This window comes from Tupaia chinensis, unplaced genomic scaffold (genome assembly GCF_000334495.1).
Source record: "Tupaia chinensis unplaced genomic scaffold, TupChi_1.0 Scaffold000235_1, whole genome shotgun sequence".
Classification (NCBI taxonomy): domain Eukaryota; kingdom Metazoa; phylum Chordata; class Mammalia; order Scandentia; family Tupaiidae; genus Tupaia; species Tupaia belangeri.
The window spans coordinates 3,159,452-3,180,584 of NW_006159713.1; the positions used below are offsets into that span (position 1 = coordinate 3,159,452).

At 47.4% G+C, this 21,133-nt stretch overlaps 1 protein-coding gene across 2 annotated transcripts in view; it reads right to left on the reverse strand.

Annotated features, from left to right (window-relative positions):
* The window catches only part of CES1 (carboxylesterase 1), a 35,819-nt gene extending 15,530 nt beyond the window's left edge, over positions 1–20,289 (reverse strand). The window contains exons 1-6 of one of the 2 annotated variants that reach the window (XM_006148385.3): positions 19,966–20,289; positions 15,086–15,290; positions 13,725–13,869; positions 10,057–10,190; positions 2,470–2,623; positions 176–280 (exon numbers count right to left, since the gene is read on the reverse strand). In XM_006148385.3, the coding sequence (XP_006148447.1) occupies positions 176–280; positions 2,470–2,623; positions 10,057–10,190; positions 13,725–13,869; positions 15,086–15,290; positions 19,966–20,017 (795 nt within the window). In that variant the 5' untranslated portion in view covers positions 20,018–20,289. Of the gene's footprint in view, positions 1–175; positions 281–2,469; positions 2,624–10,056; positions 10,191–13,724; positions 13,870–15,085; positions 15,291–18,154; positions 18,242–19,965 lie in introns of those variants that run through there. The other variant, XM_006148384.3, reaches the window with a different exon arrangement.
* Positions 20,290–21,133: the final 844 nt, after the last annotated feature.

Sequence of the window (21,133 nt, forward strand, 5' to 3'; positions counted from 1 at the left end):
TTTCCCTCTTAAAAAAAAAAAAAGTAAAAGCAAACCTGTGCTGAAGGAGAGCCTCACGTCATTTTCACTTCAGTGATTCTTAAAGAATGTCAACTGGATCCCACAGCAAGAAAGACCCCTGAGGGCCCCAGGGGAGCAGAGTGAAGGAGTGGGAGCTGTCTGGTGTGACACCTACCTCAGCCAGGTCCTTGCTGGCATCCTTGACCAGGACAGGAGTGAGGGCCACGCCGCTCTCAGAAATAGCCCTGTGGAAGAGGTTCTTGGCCAGGGGAGATAAAACCTAAGCAGGGAGTGGAGAGAAGAATTTATGCACATGGGGAGGGGCTCAGTGGCACATTTGCTCTTCGAGGTCACCTCCACCCACAGCTCTTTCTTGGTTTGCTTCCCTGAGGACTCTAGGGCTTCTCACCTGGCTTGGCCTCCTTCCCAAGCTCAGCTGGGGCCTGGCTTCCCCAAGAGAATCTCAGTGGGGTTGAGCCAGAGCACAGAGCTAAAGACAGAACAAGATGAGGAATGCACTGATCTGAATAATCAAAAGACAGTCTGACTATCATAGCCATGGATTCTGACTCAGCATTTCCATTACTTGGAATTTATTTCATGAAAAATGATCATTAAGGCCATGGAGATGCATAAGAATGCTCATACCATTTATAAGAGTAAAAATTGAAAATGACCCAAGGTTGCAATGTCAGGACACTGGCTGAGTAATTTTTCATTCTTACCACGGAATACTATGCAATTACAAAAGATCGTATCATAGAAGAGTGTTTAATGTGTAGGGAAATGTTTATATTACATACTATTGGGTTGTCAGGAAAGTCATGACACAGTTTTGCATAGAAAAACATGTCATGACTTCTCGGACAACCTAATGTAATGTTAAAGAAAGTCTTCATAAAAAAAAATAGTTACTACCCAAGGACCAGCCCCATAGCCTTGTGATTAAGGGAACCGGATCCCACATGGCAGCCCATAATTAGAGTCCTGGCTCTGGCACCTTGCAAAACACACACAAAAGTGTGTATGTATGTGTGCTCCAAATCCTGACAGGATGGAAAAATGAAGGAGAGGGGTTATGGCATGTCAGCCCCATTGGGAGTGCCTTCTCCCCCATCCCTCTGTCTCTTTCTGGCAAATGCACATGACCTCTGGCAATTAAAAATGCTCAAGGGCCAGCAGGTGGTATATCTGTTAAGGTGCTGGACTCCCACATGGCTACTCCAATTTAATCCCCAGACTCAGTGGTTTGAAAGTCACACTGGGTACATGTGCTGTGTGCCTCAAAATCCCAGGAGGAGAATGGAGGAGAAGATTGTGGCATGGCGATCTTCCCTCAGGGGGATGATTTCTCACTTTTCCTCCCTCTGCCTCTGTCTCTCTCCTTCTCTCAGGCAAATGTACGTGCTCTATGACAAAACAAACAAGCAAACAAAAAAAAAGCTGGCTCAATCCAAGGCCACCTTAAAAAAAAAAAAACACCATTTATGGGTGGACAGTTAGATTAGATAGATTGATTAGGAAGAAATAAATGAAGAAAGGGAAGAAGGTGGTGAAGGAGACTTAATAAAGAAATTAGATAAAGAGAGTAGATATATAGATACAGAAAAAAACACTAGAAAATACATGGCAGAATGTCCACAGTGACTATCCTTGTGTACTGGGATTGCAGAGGACATTTTTCATCTTTGGGTTTGTCAATACTTTCCCTTTTTATCTACTTTAAGAAAACAAAAACATTTTCTTTGGAGTTTTCAACCCTGAACCAAATGCACGTTTGAAAAACATGGTAGCAATGCTGACCCTCTGCTGGAGAGTTTCTTAACATTCTCAGCACCTTCCCATCTGGATTTCCATCTTGGCTTCCTTTGGCTTCTCCCTCAGCCCCATTCCCCACACCAGCAAGACATCTTATGCCCCAGACTATGTCTCCCATGCCCTATGGCATCCCTCCGTCTTCCCATCCACCTCCCCTGGCCCTCCTCTCTCTTCACCCAGAGACTGCTACCCATTCTTGGACATGGACAAGTTGTCTGACCACCTCTGTGGATGCCCTGCCTGCTCTCAATACTAGCATTCCCTTGACATGTAACCTGCTAGTCCAGCTCTCATCCTTGCCTCCACTCATTTGCGATTTATACCCACCCCAACATCCTGAGAGAGGTGAGGTGAGTCCCGAAGCTAAAATGGTCAGGAAGGAGAGAACAAGCTCAAGTCAGTAGAGGAGGAATGTCACTGTTGCCAGCTGTGGCTAGAGATTCTCATGGCCCCAGGACCTGAAGCTGAGCTCTGAGTTTCCTGGGGGCCAGAGAGTCTCTGCCTCTTCGCTCTACTATCTGATGCTGTGTGGTGAGAGGAGTCACCCTGAATCCTTTTAAGCACAGGGGCCCATGGCTGGATTGGCTCATCTCTCAGATGTCCATCAGTAGCCATCAGGCCTAGGGGTGGGGCCGGTGCAGGAACACTTACAAGAACAGAGACACTTTCACCTCCTGCTGACTCTCCAAAGATGGTCACAGAGCCTGGATTCCCTCCAAAATTGGCAATGTTGTCCTGGACCCAGTGCAGTGCGGCCACCTGGTCCAAGTGGCCCCAGTTTCCTCGGCAGTGTTCGTCCCCTGTGCTATAAGAAAATGGAGGAAGCAGAGCAGAGTCATCACGGCAGGACTCTCAGGACCACTCACAGATGGGGCTGGGTCGCTCGGTGAACCTTCCAGAATAAGGCTGGACTCCCATGTTCCTGACACAGGGGCCTTCACCTGCCCTCCATTCCTACACACTGCTCTCTTGTAGGGCTCTACAGTCCTTTATCTGGCAGTCACCACTGAGTGTGTACTGTGTGCTCAGCACCATTCTAAGAGCTGAGGACAATAATCCAGGCAAGAGAGAGAGGGCTTTGATTAGGGTGGAAGAAAGGAAGGAGGAGAGAAGGATCTGAATTCTGAATACATTTTTTCTTTCTCTTTTTTTGTTTTTGTTTTTTTGTTTTTAGAGATTTTTCCTACCAGATTCAAGTGCTCACTAGAGAGGGAGAGAAAGACAGAAAGCAAGGAATCTCTCCCATTGGGGCATGGCCATGTTGCAATCTCTTCACCTTCATTCTCTTCTCAGGATTTTGAGGGATTTGGGACATGCCCATATGCACACACACACACACTCAGCATGAGTTTCAAGCCACTGGGTCTAGGACCTGAACCACAGTTGGTCATGTGAGAGTCCAGAAACATAACCATTACACCATCTGCTGGTTCCCCTAAATACATTTTAAAGGTGCAGCCAGTAGCATTTGCTAGCTGACCTGATGTGGTGTCTGAAAGAGAAGCATCCAGGCTGCACGCAGGGCTCTATCCTGTACAACCAGGAGGGAGGCACTGCCAGCTACTGAGCAGGTGACACCAGGGGAAATGGAAGAGTGTCTTTGCTGAGGGAGGGGCAGTGGGTGTCAAGGTCTGTCCAGGTGAAGCATGGGCACCCTCTAGACAGCCAGGGGAGGTGGAGGAGGTAGTTAATGATGAACTCTGGGGTTCAAAGGAGAGGCAGTGGCGGGGGAGGGGGAGCTAGAAATAGGTAGCTCTGAGAGTGCCCCCTGGGGTCATGTAGGGAATTAGTGGAGAGGGAGAGGAGGCCTGAGGACAGGAGGAGGAGGAGAAGTGGGCCCACCAATAAGGCCCGTGGGAGGCAGAGCCACAGGGAGGTGCAAGGTGGCCAGATGCCAGGAGAAGTAAGCGTTCCCAAGAGGCATGAGTGTCTTCAGGTGCTGCTGCTGAGAGGTCAAATGAGACCGAACAGGGAACCAGTGGAAGTCACTGGGGACCTTGACGAGAACAGCCAGGTAGCATGGTCAGGTGAAAGCCTGCCTGGTTCAAGTCCTGGACCTGGAGGCTTGAAACTCAATCCAGGCATGTGTACGTGCGCTCGAAATCTGGAGAGGAGAATGGAGGAGAAGGGATTGCGGTGTGGTCATCCCCCCAGGGGGGTGATTTCTCACTTTCTCTGTCCCTGTCTCTCTGGCAAGCACATGTGCCCTACAGCAAAAATCTCTCTGAAAAAAGAAAGTCTGCCTAGTGTGGGTGGAGGAGAGACAGGGAAAAAGGAAGTGGAGAGAGGTCATGCAGCAGTTTTATGTAGCCAGGAGCAGACACACAGGCTGCGGGTGAAAGGGAGCTGGAGCCTCAGCGAAGACCATACTCACACTTTAACTCACTGGGCCCCAGGGCTTCTGAACCTACTGTTTCTTCTGCCTGGAGTTCCCTTCTTTTGATAGTGGTAAGGCTAAAGTGCTCATTTCATTCAGTTTCTACTCAAGCCCTCCCCTGGTCATATGAACTGAAGTAGCACCCTGACCCCATCCTCCCTTCCTTAGCATATTTTATCACTCCAGAAAGCACTTTCACCACCTGACATGGTCTACGCCATCTATGTGTTTGTGGCCTGTAGTGTGGGCTCTGGAGTCTGAGATTTAGCCAGGTTTGTTCTCAGATGTGCTCTAGCTCTGAGGACAGTGTTGGGCCCACGGTAATAAGGAAATAGTTGCTAAACAAATAAAGGCAGTGCCCGGGGCCCAGGCGAAATGGAAGGGTGTCTATGCTGGGGGAAGGGCAGTGGGCATTAAGGGTGGCCTGTCCAGGGTGGGTCATACGGCGCCATTTAGACAGCCAGGAGAGATGGGGGAGTAGTTAATGACAGATCTCTGGCTCTCAAAGGAGAGCTACTGGGGAGCTTAAAAATAGGGAGCTCTGAGAGTGCCCGTAGCGTCATGTGAGGAATTTATGGAGTGAGAGGAGACCTGAGGACAGGCAGACTACAACCCCTTCTCCAGACCCAAAGGTCTTCCCACTGGTGAGCCACATTCCTCCCCTGGCTCACCCACCAGCCCTCTCGGGGTCAGCTGTTCTGGGATAGGCACACTCAGAAAGGCTCAGTGACTGTGGAAGGAAGCCTGGTTCCTGTCTATGGAGACCTGATAGTGAGGACTCTAGCCTTGACTCCAGCATGTGCCAAATCCCCCAAAGGAAAAGAGGTGTGTGGGCCCCAAAGGTGAGGGCTGTTCAGTGAGGTCAGGTGCTCTGACAGCCTCCTATCTCCAGTCGCTCACTCCTCCCCTACAGTCACTCACCGAGCTCCCCCCCAGGTCTGCCTCTTCCCTCTTAGCCATGAGGAGAAGTGTAAATGTTTAATGTCTGTGCTGCACACTAACTGCCATCGCAGCAGAATGCAGTGTGCTGGGGCAGCACAAGCTAAAGGGGTAATTATTTAAAAAGAAAAAAAGAAAGAAAGAAAGGAAGGGAAAAAAAGAAGAAAGAAAGAAAGAAAGACAAAATATGGAAATACTGTTGTGATTAATTTGTTAAGATACTAAATATTAGGACCAGCAGTTGGTATAATGGCTATGTCGCTGGACTCCCATGTAGTCAACCGTGGTTTGAGTCTTGGACCAAGTAGCTTAAACTCACGCTGGGTGCGTGTGCGTGCGTGTCCACGATCCTGAGAGGAGAATGGAGGAGAAGGGGTTGTGGTATGGCCATCTCCCCTGAGGGGTGATTTCTCACTTTCTGTCTCTCTGTCTCTGTCTTTCTGGTGAGCCCATGTGCCCTATAGCAAAAACCTCTCAAAAAAATAAAAGATGATAAATATTTTAAAACAAAGTAATTTTTGTTATGTAAGTAAAAACTATAAGGATAATCATTTCTGAAATTTTCATGACCATATGGGATCTTTTCCATCAATGTAGATTGGATATAGTCTGAAAATTAATGAGGAACACTTGAGGGGATGCATGAACCCCTTGATATTACACTCAAAAGTTTGTAAATAATGTAGTTTCTGGGGAGAAAGCCCACAATATCTATCAGAATGGGTCCATGTCTATAAAATGTTTAGGAAGTTTCTAATTGTATAATCCCATAACTTTAAATTTTTGGCTTATGATTCATTGGGACTGATAATTACATACATTTTTCTGTTAAGATTAAGTCAGGAAATCAGAAACAACACTGTATATTTCAAGAACAAAAATTAAATATAGAGATTTGGTAAAGCTGGTTTTAAAGAGTTGGGGAAAAACAGAAACAAGAAACAAAAGCAAACAAACAAGGAAACAAACCCCCCAACACAAGAATATGCCACAGATAATACGTCCTGGGAGAAGCTACTACTCTTAGGGATGGGAAATTAAAGGAGAAATGTTAGGGTGACTAGAACCTTGGAACTTTAGGAGGGACCCTATAGAATGGGTGATCAATCTCTGAAAATAGAAGTGCCATATAATATTGTAAGAGATCTGGTAAGACTGTTAAATGTGTAAGTACTAAATGAAGCAGTGATGCTGAAGCAAACTACCACTGAAACACTTTGACCACAGTTTAAATAGGAAAGAGAACCCTCTTCTTATTCTAAATTTCATCCAGTGCTTCCTATTGGTAGAACCTAGCACAAAGTCGATCAGTAAAGGAGTCTGGGAAATGTATTTTGCTGACCAGCACCACATAGTACAATAGAATAGATTTTGGTAAGTGACTTCCATGGTATGCCTTTTAGTGTTGTCTATATAGGGCACATAGCAGGAATTCTATATGTTTGAAAGAACTTACTCAACATGCTTGAACTAGTGTATTAGTGATCCTGTTATTTTACAAAAAGTAGAAAATACACATATCAAAGCAGGACCCCTAAAATTCTGTGCATATTTCCAGACATTGTTCTGAAATTTATTAAGGAATCTCTGGTGATCTAATGAGACTTAGGCAGAAGGCATTGTTATAATTCTGACTTAACCAAGGATATGAATGCTGAGGTTGAAATACAGGAGGTATTTTAATTATACATATGGTCAAGATAAAGGCAAAAGAATAAATTTTTCTGAGTAAGAAAGAGGGACAGAGTAAAGAATTTGAATACTCAAGATGAGTTTAGGGTGTAATTAATTTCTCTTGCCACCTTCATACCAAAGACCTCAAGGGAAGTAGGTATACTACTGATAAGTATAACTAGAGAGCCAAACACCTGTTCTGAACAACAAAATTGCCAGGGTTGGCCCAACCTGACAGACCTCAACTTTATGCTTTCAGATAGACTTGACTTTTTACGTAAGCCATGGTAGTTCCTTATTGGATAAATTTCTGCTCTAATTAAGATCAAAAGTGTTAACTGAATGGGTAGATATCATCTACCTTAGAGGTAGAACTTACTAAGACGGATTCAGGTGGCCTTGAGAGCAATAGCATCAGATGGAGCTCTCCGTGGTGCTGACATCTATACCACGTCTTTTCTACGTGCTGATGACCCAAGTACTGCTTTGTTGATTCCTTAGTTTGTACATCAAATCTATCTACTCTGGTAAGTTTGTCATTATCCTCCTCTGGATGCTTAGTCTTTCTATTGAATTACATTAATAAAAACAAAAATTATATGGCACTTCCAGTTCTTTTTTTTTTTTTTTTGGAGAGATTTTCACTGTAGGGCGCGTGCGCTCGCCAGACAGACAGAAAGAGACATAGAGACAGAAAGCGAGAAATCACCACCCAGGGGGGATGGTCACGCCGCAATCCCCTCTCCTCCATTCTCCTCTCGGGATCTTGGGCACGCACGCACACGCGCCCGGCGTGAGTTTTAAGCCACCGGGTCCGGGACACGAACCGCGGTCGACTAAGCTCTGAGAGTGCCCCCTGGGGTCATGTAGGGAATTAGTGGAGAGGGAGAGGAGGCCTGAGGACAGGAGGAGGAGGAGAAGTGGGCCCACCAATAAGGCCCGTGGGAGGCAGAGCCACAGGGAGGTGCAAGGTGGCCAGATGCCAGGAGAAGTAAGCGTTCCCAAGAGGCATGAGTGTCTTCAGGTGCTGCTGCTGAGAGGTCAAATGAGACCGAACAGGGAACCAGTGGAAGTCACTGGGGACCTTGACGAGAACAGCCAGGTAGCATGGTCAGGTGAAAGCCTGCCTGGTTCAAGTCCTGGACCTGGAGGCTTGAAACTCAATCCAGGCATGTGTACGTGCGCTCGAAATCTGGAGAGGAGAATGGAGGAGAAGGGATTGCGGTGTGGTCATCCCCCCAGGGGGGTGATTTCTCACTTTCTCTGTCCCTGTCTCTCTGGCAAGCACATGTGCCCTACAGCAAAAATCTCTCTGAAAAAAGAAAGTCTGCCTAGTGTGGGTGGAGGAGAGACAGGGAAAAAGGAAGTGGAGAGAGGTCATGCAGCAGTTTTATGTAGCCAGGAGCAGACACACAGGCTGCGGGTGAAAGGGAGCTGGAGCCTCAGCGAAGACCATACTCACACTTTAACTCACTGGGCCCCAGGGCTTCTGAACCTACTGTTTCTTCTGCCTGGAGTTCCCTTCTTTTGATAGTGGTAAGGCTAAAGTGCTCATTTCATTCAGTTTCTACTCAAGCCCTCCCCTGGTCATATGAACTGAAGTAGCACCCTGACCCCATCCTCCCTTCCTTAGCATATTTTATCACTCCAGAAAGCACTTTCACCACCTGACATGGTCTACGCCATCTATGTGTTTGTGGCCTGTAGTGTGGGCTCTGGAGTCTGAGATTTAGCCAGGTTTGTTCTCAGATGTGCTCTAGCTCTGAGGACAGTGTTGGGCCCACGGTAATAAGGAAATAGTTGCTAAACAAATAAAGGCAGTGCCCGGGGCCCAGGCGAAATGGAAGGGTGTCTATGCTGGGGGAAGGGCAGTGGGCATTAAGGGTGGCCTGTCCAGGGTGGGTCATACGGCGCCATTTAGACAGCCAGGAGAGATGGGGGAGTAGTTAATGACAGATCTCTGGCTCTCAAAGGAGAGCTACTGGGGAGCTTAAAAATAGGGAGCTCTGAGAGTGCCCGTAGCGTCATGTGAGGAATTTATGGAGTGAGAGGAGACCTGAGGACAGGCAGACTACAACCCCTTCTCCAGACCCAAAGGTCTTCCCACTGGTGAGCCACATTCCTCCCCTGGCTCACCCACCAGCCCTCTCGGGGTCAGCTGTTCTGGGATAGGCACACTCAGAAAGGCTCAGTGACTGTGGAAGGAAGCCTGGTTCCTGTCTATGGAGACCTGATAGTGAGGACTCTAGCCTTGACTCCAGCATGTGCCAAATCCCCCAAAGGAAAAGAGGTGTGTGGGCCCCAAAGGTGAGGGCTGTTCAGTGAGGTCAGGTGCTCTGACAGCCTCCTATCTCCAGTCGCTCACTCCTCCCCTACAGTCACTCACCGAGCTCCCCCCCAGGTCTGCCTCTTCCCTCTTAGCCATGAGGAGAAGTGTAAATGTTTAATGTCTGTGCTGCACACTAACTGCCATCGCAGCAGAATGCAGTGTGCTGGGGCAGCACAAGCTAAAGGGGTAATTATTTAAAAAGAAAAAAAGAAAGAAAGAAAGGAAGGGAAAAAAAGAAGAAAGAAAGAAAAAAAAAAGAAGGTAAGCATTTAAGAGGAGGTAACATTTGGGCTCTGAAGGATTAACAGGCATTTGTCAGGTAGAGTAGGCATTCTGGGCTGAGGGAACAGAGCATGCCAAAGCTCAGATGCAAGTGGATGAGTGCTGCTGGGGAGTAGGGAGGTGGGATCCAATTAGGAGAGGACTTGGCTTCCTCATTAAGGAACTCAGCAGAGGTGCCTGTGAAGGTTGACATTCCAGAACTGGGTCCTAGCACCCTGGCTTCTGGACCAATGTGCAGTGAGGAGATCTAGCATCTTACCTGAAGAATCCCCAGATGCCCAGGCGGTACTGAATGGTGACCACCACCACATTTTCATGGAAGGGAAAAAAAGAAGAAAGAAAGAAAAAAAAAAGAAGGTAAGCATTTAAGAGGAGGTAACATTTGGGCTCTGAAGGATTAACAGGCATTTGTCAGGTAGAGTAGGCATTCTGGGCTGAGGGAACAGAGCATGCCAAAGCTCAGATGCAAGTGGATGAGTGCTGCTGGGGAGTAGGGAGGTGGGATCCAATTAGGAGAGGACTTGGCTTCCTCATTAAGGAACTCAGCAGAGGTGCCTGTGAAGGTTGACATTCCAGAACTGGGTCCTAGCACCCTGGCTTCTGGACCAATGTGCAGTGAGGAGATCTAGCATCTTACCTGAAGAATCCCCAGATGCCCAGGCGGTACTGAATGGTGACCACCACCACATTTTCATGGGCAGAGAGGGCCAGTCCATTATAGGTTGATGCCCCGCCTATCAGCAGACCACCTCCATGGATCCACACCATCACCTGGCCAGAGAGGAAGTGCCCACATTGGTTACAGGAAGCAGAGCTGGAAAGGACCTCAGAGATGATCTGGTTTGGTCACCCACCTCTTGGCCAAGAGTCAAGGAGGCCATTACCCAAAGTCTACCAGTGCCCAGCAAGGCTGCACCAATAGTCTCTCTTGTAATTCCTCCTCTGCTCTTACAGAAAGGACCCAGACACCACCCTACTCAGTACACCCTGCCTGCCCCTGCCTTTCTCCCCAGCCCCAAGTGCCGCCTCCTCCCAAGGCTCTTCACACTGAGAACGTCATCACTGGAAAAGCAAAGGCTAAGGATGCCTGTTACCCCGATGCTCCCACCAGCCTCACTCCTGGACTGTTCATCCAGATGAATGCATGCAGGGAAGTTCCTAGTGTTTTAGCTTTATCTTGGTCACCTCTTTTGGTAAATTCAACTTTTCTGTGTATCAGTGAATAATTACCTCGCAAAGCACACATGCCTCTGATATCTCTTCCTAATATGCCTCCTCTCTGCCTCCTCTGCAACCCTAAATCCTATGCAGCCTCCAAAGCTCAGCCTAAAATGCACCTTCTCCAGGAAGTCTTCAATAATCTGGCTAAGGTTATGTGAGAGCCCATGAAGGTCTGAGGATAAAAATGGAAGATGTGGATATATGATGGAGGAGTCCGACCCGGTGAGGCCCCAGGATTTGCCTGAGCCCCCTGACCTTTGAGCTCTGCTTCTGGTCGGATCAACACGTTGGCAAGGCTACTGTTGTGCACACACCCCACCCTCCGACCTTGGAACAAAGCTTGGGTCAGTTAGCATGTCAGCAAGGCTGCTTGCTATTTGCTCTAGAGAATTGAGGCAGCCTCACTGGGAAGCGACCCCCCTCTGACTCCCCAATTTACTACTATAAAAGAATTGCATAGCTCTCCTATACATCCTGAGTATATGATAAAATCTTCCAGGAAGTCCCCCAACCGATAGCTCCCTTTTGCTCTGATTACTTACTATTAATTACAATGCTTTACCTCTGTGGTCACAATAGAGGGTAGGCTGAAGTTTTTTCTAGGCAGAAGTAATCTTGACCTTTGGAAGGCCCTTAAATTCTTTCTTTCTTTATGTAAAATAGGATTAGGCCAAAACTGGCCCAGGACACCTCTGCCCTCTCCAAGTGAAATAGATAAATATATTAGGATTCCTCAAATTAAGTTTTAGATCCCTACAAAACTGTATAAATATCATTCTTTATTAAGATCCATAAGAACTAATATCTATTCTTGAGATTTTCTTTTCTCAGCACCATTCCCAGTAATCACAAAATGGCTCGCATCTGCTTACCGGAACCGCTTTCCCGAAACTGCATTCCATGAAGGCCCACCTACAATTGCGGAACTGCACTAGACCCACCCTTAATCAAACCCTGAGTAGAATCTTTGTTCTCTATTGTTAAAAATTTTATGAGCTGTTAATTAAAACACTAGCCCCTCTCCCTTTACTTGCATGTAACACGTTTTCAATAAAAACGCATGATGATTCCTAGCAGTCGTCACTCCTCAGAGAGCGATCTCTGAGGGGTGTCTGGCATAGGACGTGCATAAAAGGCATCGAGGCCTCTGTCTTCTGTTCACCTTCGCCGCCTTCGTCGAGATAACCCACCCACGCCGAGGCTAGACCCCGGCAATATGATTCTTGCCTTTAAAGAGCTCACATGGTAGGGAAGAAATAGGAGAGGCTAAAGTAATAATGTTAATTAAAGAATAAAATAAATTCTGGCCAGCAGGAGGTCTGGTGGTTAAGGCTCTGGACTCCCACATGGCTGACTGTGGTTCCAGTCCCAGATCCAGAGGCTCGAAAATCACACCAGGCTCGTGTGTGTGTGTGTGTGTGTGTGTGTGTGTGTGTGCGTCTAAAATCCTGAGAAGAAAATGGAGAAGGGATTGCAGTGTGGCCATCCCCCCAGGGGATGATTTCTCACTTTCCCTCTGTGTCTCTCTTTCTTTCTCTGGCAAGCGCATGTACCCTATGACAAAAAAACTAAAATTAAAAGAAAATAACTCGCAATGTGAACTACATACCAAGTCCTGCTCCAAATAATTTATGATAAACTGTCCATGAGGTAGGCATTCATTGTGTCCCATTTGATAGATAGGAAAACTGAGGCATTTAACCTGTCTAAGGCCATACAGTGAATAATAGATAGAAGCAAGACTTGAACCCAGGCAGTCTGACTCCAGAGTCCACAGTCCAGACTCGCCAACACATGTAGGAAATGATCACAGTGCAGGAAGTTGGTGATTTTAGGAGAGGAGCAAGATTCTCCTTTCAACTCTAACTAATGTTTCACAAGTGCTTGCTTTATCTACTTAGCCAGGAGCTGACATAAAGCCTGACAGTCGTCACTGAATACTCATATGTGGTCATTCCCATTTTGAAGAAACAAAGGATTAGAGAAGTTAAGAAATTGTTCAAGTGTCCTAGCCAGTAAAAGGTGGAACCAGGATTTAAACCCGACCCTATAGTTCTAGAACCTCTTTCCATAACTAGAGATTCTCTTGCCTCCAAATTCCCAGAGCTCCTGTTCTTCGTACGCTTCTGGATCCTACTAACGTCTCAGGGAGGGACTGAGCTTCTGGTCACCTGTGAGGGAAGGCTGAGGGCTCATGAGCAGTAATCTGAAGAAGTTAGTACATGTCTATGCAGCCCAGATGGCATTCTCCGTGTAGGGGGCCACATGAAAATGGTGTTCTGTTCCGCCCTTCCCTTAACTGCTAAAGCTAACCATGCATACTGTGGCCCTGAGTACAGAATGAATGAATGAATGAATGAGTGAGTGAGGGAACACTGTCCCCACCTCCTGTGCCTTACAAAGCGCATGAAGGGCCGACTTCATTTGCCAGCAGGCCCTCTAGGCCTCCAGCCTGCATCTGGCTGTCTGCCTCATTGGATCTGGCCCTTCAAGTTTACTTGAGAAATGCTGACTCAGAGAGTCATCTGCCTGTGCCAAAGACAATCACGGAGGGAAATTAGCTACAAGAAAATCCCAACTTGGTGGCCAAAGGCAAAGGAAAGTGCTTCTGGGATTGTCTAAGGTTCCACTTCTGACAACTGTCCCAGAACTTGTCACAGATGGATCTTTGTGTGTTAAGGAGCAACCACGCACATGCTCAATGTCTGGGCCTCGATTTCTCTGTTTGTAAAGGAAGAGTTGGGTTATTGGTTTTTCTCTAAGATTTCCTCAAGTCCTAACTATTTGGAAGGTATGTCTTAGCTGCCCTGGGTAGCATATTCTTAATCTTGCACTATTATTAGAGTCCTTGTCCTTCTGTTAGCAAGAGAGAACTTAGACAAATTAATATGTACATTAGGATGTACAGCAAATTCCCCAGAGGCCCATAAGAGAAACTGAGGAATGGAACATTTGTGTGTCCTGTGCTCAAAGGAAGCCCTGAGGCCCCTGAAACATTCCTGGTCTCAGCAGCCCACCTCTTTGTCTGATCTACACCAGGAGTGCTGGGATTGGCATGCCTCGACCATGGCTCCTACTGCTTACCGGCAGCCTGCTTTTCGTCTTCAAGTCTGCCGGAGTGTAAACATTTAGGTAAAGGCAGTCTTCAGAAAATTTGACAGGAATCTCTTCCTTCCTGTTGGTGAAGAGCTCTGAGATCGCCTGCCCCGCCATTATGTCTTGGGAGCACCTGGGGAGAGGAGAGAGAACCTGAGTTTCCACCAGATCTAAGCAAGGGGTCTCCTGGTGTCAAGCCAGGCCTTGGACAGGGAGAGGGGAGCCTAGAGATGGAGTCACTGTTACCAGACTTGAGATACTAGAGTGGGTAAGAGGATTTCTGGGAGGCATTGCTCTGCTTGTAAATTGGTAGCTACATTCCCTGGGAGTTGAGAACTTCCCAGGTTCACACCCCAATATACTCCCCACCTACCCCACACACCTGCTCTCATACCATTCCCTATGTAAAGTTCAAGAAAATAAGTAGGATCATTACTTCTGATCTCCCTCATCTGCCCAACTGTTTTTTATTTCCAAAGCACTTATCATATTCTAACCCATTGCGTAATTCATTTGTTAATTTGCATATTGCTTAGTATCTATTTCCCCTGCTAGAATGTAAGCTTCATGAAGGTAGGGATCTTTGTTTTGTTCATTAGGGAATCTGAAGAGCTTAGATCACACCTGACACACAGTAGACACTCAATAAATACATACTAAATAAAGAATTTTAGAGGATTTTGCTATAGGGCGTGTGTGCTTACCAGAAAGATAGAGAGAGACAAAGAGACAGAAAGTGAAAAAACCCCCCCCAGAGGGGATGGCCACGCCGCAATCCCTTCTTCTCCGCTCTCCTCTTGGGATCTTGGGCACACACGCAGATGGGCCCAGCGTGAGTTTAAGCCACTGGGTCCGGGACTCGAACCATGGTCAACTACATGGGAGTCCAGTGACATAGTCATTACACTAACTGCTGGACCCCTAAATAAAGAATTTTAGAATTCTGTGAATGTTTTTAAGGTTCTGTAATATGCATTTTTTTGAAAGAGAGAGACTTTCACTATAGGGTGCATGCACTCGCCGGAAAGACAGAGAGACAGAAAATGAGAAATCACCCCCCCGGGGGGATGGTCACACTGCAATCCCTTCTCCTCCAGTCTCCTCTTGGGATTTTGGGCATGCACATACATGTACCCAGTATGAGTTTCAAGCCACCAGGTCCAGGAGTCAAATCACAGTTGACTAGCAACAGAGCCCTTATGCCATCTACTGGTCCCAAGTTAGGCAGTACACTTAAGGACTGCACAGCGAAGTATAAGCCGATCAGGGGAGTGCCTCGACGTCTGCCTGCAACACTTGGAGGCAAACATCCCCAGTGAGATATGCCAACGCCAGTCCCATCGGCTTACATGGGAGAGTAAGAGGTGGTGTTCTTCACGAAGCTCCATGGCTCTGCAGGCTGCGGTGGAGCAAACCTCAGGGATCCAAGAGGGGGCTTGGCAAAAGGGATTCCCAGGAAAACGGCCACAGGTTGGGTGAATCCTTTTAAGCTGACGTATTTCCCCAGGACTTTGCCTTGCACGGTGTCCACTATAGGTGGTGACGCTGGGTGCCCTGCAGGACATTGAAAGAAAATGAGGATATGTGAGAGGTAGAAACGTTTGACCTGATTCTAGGTGGGTTTTGCACTTTCTAGGCATAGGATATTGAATAATTCCCCTAAACCCTCCAGACCAGTTTCTTCTTATGTAAAATAGGGATGAGGATACTTGCTATTCTTAAAAAATATATTTATTCAACTTTGTTATTATTTTTTAATTTGACCAGAGAGAGAAAAGGAAAGGGAGAAAGTAGACTGCCAGGTCTGGGACTCAAACCATGGTTGACCATGTGGGAGTCCAGTGCCTTAACCGCCATGGCCCCTGCTGGCCCTTACAAGAATGTTTTAATAAGCAAGTTGGAACTGGAAGTATAAAAGCATCCAGTCAGAAAAAAAGTACAAGAAGGAGAGTGGCTGGAAATAAACAAGTCATTTAGGTTCTCTCATAGAAGCCTCTAGAAGCATTTACCCATTAGAAACCTGACACTGAGCTGCATGCTGGATGAGAGAAGGCACAAGTGGCGGCCCCTGTTTTCAGGAGAACTGGCTCTTGCGGGGAGAATGAGCCACTTCCTTGACCCTAATGTTGAGAAGAAGGTGGCAGCATCCTAGGAGCACCAGTGAGGTGCCACAGGAGTTAGAAGAGGGAGCGAGGCCTTCTGATTGCCGGCATCGTGGAGGGCCTGGGACTTGTAGTACAGGAAGATTGAGAACGGGGATACAGGGAGGAGCATAAGAAGCAGGGAGAAGAGAATGTGCTGAGGCTGAGAAAGAGCAAAAGGCAGGGTCTGCATGGGAAGGGCGAGTGCCTGCGTGTACCAGAGGGAGCCTATGGCGTGTAGACAGTAAGCCTGGAACGTACGAGTGAATGTCAGGGATGGCCCTGCAGGCCAAGCTAAAGTATGGGTTTTATGGGGTCATTGAAAAAGTCATGACATGTTTTTTGTTTGTTTGTTTGTTTGTTTGTTTTTAATGCAGAAATGCAGCATGACTATTGCTACAACCCAATATACTGTGGACAAGGAAGAAATAGGTTCTGGAGTAAGGGTTATGATAACCTTAAAGAAGATTCTTCTAGTGGCTCGTGCAGGGTGATTCAAAGGGGTGAGAAACTGGGGGTGGATTTCTGCATGCCCCATTTATTTTTATTTTTATTTATTTATTTTTATAAAGACTTTTGATATAGGGTACATGTGCTCGCCAGAGAGACAGAAAAACAGAGAGACAGAAAGCAAAAAATCATCCCCCAGAGGGTATGGCCATGTTGCAATCCCTTCTCCTCCAGTTTCCTTTTGGGATTTTGGGCATACATGCATACATGCCCAGTGTGAGTTTCAAGCCACCAGGTCTGGGACTTGAACTGCGGTCAGCCCTGTGGGAGTCCAACAACATAGCCATTATGACATCTGCTGGTCTCAGTCTGTTCCGATTTTGCACAGCAGACATTTTTCCTCACTGGGCTGAAATACATCTCACTGTAGCTTTTCATCTGTCCTGGTTCCACCTGTAATGATCAGGCTGAACTAATCCCATCTTCCTTTTAGGTGGCAGGTAGACCTTTAGACACGTGCTGGCGCCCACCCCTTACATCTTCCCAATCTGGCTTCAGTAACCTCAGTTTTGCCTAAACAGCCCTCATAGGAAATTCCAATTGCTTTGCTGTGGATACAGACAAAATGGACACAGACATACTTTTTCAAAGTGTGTGCCTAGAACAGAAAGAGAAAAGAGAAAAGAGAAGAGAAGAGTAGAGAAGGGAAGGGAAGGGAAGGGGAGGAAAGGGAAAGGAAGTAAAGAAAGAAAAGGAAAGGAAAGGAAAGGAAAGGAAAGGAAAGGAAAGAAAATAAAAGATTTGGTGTTACAGAATACCCAGCAACATGGGAAACTCTTCAGTTATAAACAGTAACCATGTCTCAATTTTTAAAATTTTTATTCATTCATTTTATTTAATTTTAATTTGGCCAGAGCGAGACATTCACACAGAGAGAAAGAGAGAAAAAAAAGTGAGAAAGCAAGCCACCAGGTCCAGGACTCAAACTGTGGTTGGTCATGTGGGAGTAGCCAGTGCCTTGACCACCACACCATCTGCTGGTCTCATGTCTCATGTTATTAATAGCCCATCCTATACTGTGGACATTCTTATTGTCGCTAATTATGACAAGTAACATCAAGAGGAACTCCTTTGAAAGTAGCACATCGCATATCAAGGCGTCAATTGATGGGTACTAGCATGACAGGTGGACCTTTCCTCATGTTTCCCATGTTACCTGCCCTGAACACAGCTCCCTCTTTAGAATCACAAGAACACTTTTATGAAGAAAGATGGCGATGTTTGTAAGGAATTTTGAAGAAGGACTTGGCCCCTGACCAGATGTGAGGGATATGAGAGGGAAAAGCGATCAAAAAGCTACTGATGCTGGGCTCCAATATGCACAGATTCGGTGAGATGCTGGTGAGATATCCTGGCAAGAGGATGCCACAGGGCATGGGCTCTGCCGGGCTGGCAGGAGGCGGGAGGTGGAATACCTGGTGGTGAGGGTGCACCATGACTGTGAGTGACCACAGGAGAGGTCAGTGTCAGAGAGAAGAGGAGCTGAAGGTAGAGTGCAAGGACGGACACAGCCAACTGTGACTGTCCCTCTGCTGGGTCGGAGGGGAGTGTCATGGCATGGCGGAAGAAAGTGGAGCAGGGGTGACAAAGACTGCTGAGGGCTTCCAAGGGGTGAAGATGGGACGAGGCAGAATAAACCACTGGGTCTGGCCTTTATTAGCTCAGCAGTGACCTTCCACACAGATAAGTGGAGAAACATCAGACTGCCAAAACTGAAACAGTGGGTGGGTGGAGTTAGAGGCATAAAAATAAAACAACAGCCATTACCACTTATGGTAGATGTAATGTGGACATCTTGAACGCTGACTCTGAGCCAGATGTGCATTCCCATGGTTTTTGTTCTAGTTTTTGTTTTTGATTTGCCAGAGGGTACATATGTTTGCTGGAGAGAGAACAAGAGAGCAAGAAAGCCCTGCCCATGGGAACTGGTCATGTCCCAATCCTTTCCCCTCCATCTATCCCTCCTGTCAGGACATCCACACAACACGTACCCAGAGTGTTTTTCAAGTCACCATGTCCGGAACTCGAATCGTGGTGTCTGCCATGTTGGATACAGCCCATACCCAGAGTGTTTTTCAAGTCACCATGTCTGGAACTCGAATCGTGCTGTCTGCCATGTTGGATACAGCCACTTTAACCACCACACCACAGTCTGGCCCCAGCTGTGTTTAAATTAATCTTCCAAAAAGCCTTGCTAGGTTACATTGACATGACCACCTTATAGATGAGGAAACCGAGGAAATGAACACAGCCTGAACGGACTTCTTTAAGTTAGAAATGGAATGGTATTGCCAGGGGTAACCAGCGGGAAAGGAACGCTCCCCTCCAAACTTGGCTCCTCTCCTTCACTGCCTTACTCTCTGTCACGCTGCTAGAAAGATAAATCCAGACAGGTCCTGGGTACTGGCTCTGGATTCAGGAGCCAGAGACTGACCAGGCCATGACTGCCCAGCTGACCTTGGGTAAGTAATTTTCCTCTCTGAGTCTGTTTTTCCTTCCACAAAGTGGCTCAGATGTACTCGAGGTCTCTTGCTCTATCCCTGTATTTATTTTCTATATTCTGATGCTTTGACATCTGGGCTTCGCTATTCCTGGAGGGACCCACCAAGCCAGTGCCAGTCTTCCAACCATTTTCTTTATTTGGCCCTCATGCCCTGGGCTGTCCACCTGCCCTAGTCACCCCAGAGCCAGGTATAAAACAATGACAGACAGCATCTATACCCCAGAGCCCCAACTTGCCAATCCTGAACTATTTACCTGCCCTCTCTCTTTCTTCCTGAGGAAAGTACAATAAAGACTTTTGTCACCTTGTCCTCCATCTCCCAGTGCTTCCCCTGGGTCCCCCACCCCACCCCCGCCTTCACCCCAGTGACTGTGAGTAACAATCTCTTTGTTTTCAGTGGCAGTGGGTTCCTGATAGGTTGGCCTGACCACACCTCACTTTTTCTAGGAATGCACTATATTTTGAAATAACTGCCCTTTTCTTTTTTTTTCCATCCACTTATTTTCCTCACTTCTTCTGTGCTAGAACCCTCCAGAATGTGCTAGATACAACCCATTCCATCCTCACAAGAGCCCAGGGAGCTAGGTGCTATTGTAGCCACCGGGTAACTGGAGTACAGAAAAGTTAAGAACCTTGCCTAAGGACACGCGGAAGTGCTGAACAGGGAGACGAACTCATGCACGCAGTTCCAGAGTCTTTGCTTGCATTCTTCTGCTGGGCTATGCTCCATGATCTGGCCACATCTGGGCTAATCACCAAGGGGGACGCATTCTCCAAACGCCTCCCATGAGTGTCAGACGTGAGGTTAGCTAGCCGCCCTCTTGCACCTGGTCCCTGCGCTGCGGGCTCGGGGGCTGATCCCTAAGTCGCTGCTTTGCGGGCCAGGGGTTTGGTGGGCTCGGCTGCTCCAAGCTCAAGTTCAAATCCAAATCGGGAGGGCGCGCAAAGAGCGGGACGGAATGCGTCCTCCCTTCGCCCTGTGGCGTCTTCACCCAACTCGGCCCAGGACAAGGATTTCCAAATGTCCCCCACCCCCACCCCCACACTCCCATCCCCCCAGCCAATACCAACTTACCGCCAGCCGTGGAAGCGGCAAGAGAGGCCAGGACTAAAACACAGAGCCACATCGTGGAAGGACAGCGGTTCGCCGGCCCGGACCAGGTGTAAGTGCTGTCAGACCGGCTACAAGGATCACGCCCCCAACTCCCCAGCTTCCGCGCTCCCGCCCCTCAGCGCTATGGCCGAATCCTGAGCTAAGAGTAAAGCTCCCTTTTCCAAAGATCTCTCTGGGTGTCGGTTAGTACCGCCAAGCCACGCCCACCCAGAGTTCACCCTCTTTTATCTAAAGAAGTTCGGACTAAACTCTTGGATTACAGATAGCCACATACTCGTCCAACAACTTGTTACATAAGAGCTTCTCCCTGAAGGACTCCAGCCGGGTGCGCTGTGAGCGGGTCCAAAGCAGGCACTAGCAGGCAGGTGCCTTTAAGCAAAGGGACCCTTTGGTCCAGGATCCTCAGAACAAGCTTGTATGTTTTTACAGCATTGCAGTCCCACACCGGCTCAGCTGGATAATATGGAAAGTCTCTCTTAGCTTCCCTAGTCCTGCAGCTCATGGACTCAGGTTTGGAAGCAATCTTAAATTTCACCCAGCCTCCTTTCTGATGCCCAAATTAGCTTTACTATTTTCCTGCCAAGTGGCCCAGCCTCCTGTACACACCTCCCGGTCATTGGACTCACTGCCATTCAAAGCAGACATTTTGGAACAGAATAGAAAAATGAACTCCATCTCTCCTTAGTGCCTGGTTCTAATCATCCATCCACCCATCCATTTACCTATTCATTCTTTAAACATCTATCACTCAAACACCAGGCACTTTCTAGGTGTTAGGATACAAAGATGAATTCAAGACATGATTCATTTTTTTCCAAGAGCTCACCCATGCAGCAGGTAAGAAGGACTTGCAGGGTGGGGAGGAAGATTGCAGTGCAATGTGGAAACTCCAGATTAGGGAGATACGAAATGCTCTGTTACACCTGAGAAGGTTTCACTTAAAAACTGCTGGGAAGCCAACAGATGACTGCTGGGGTGCTGGGTTCCACCTGGCTGGCTTCATGGTTTGAATCCTGAACCCGGTGACTTAAAAATCACACTGGGTACGTGTGCATGCATGTCCAAAAGTTCAAGAGGAGAGTGGAGGAATGGGGATTGTGATGTGGCCATTCCCCTGGGGAGAGAGACT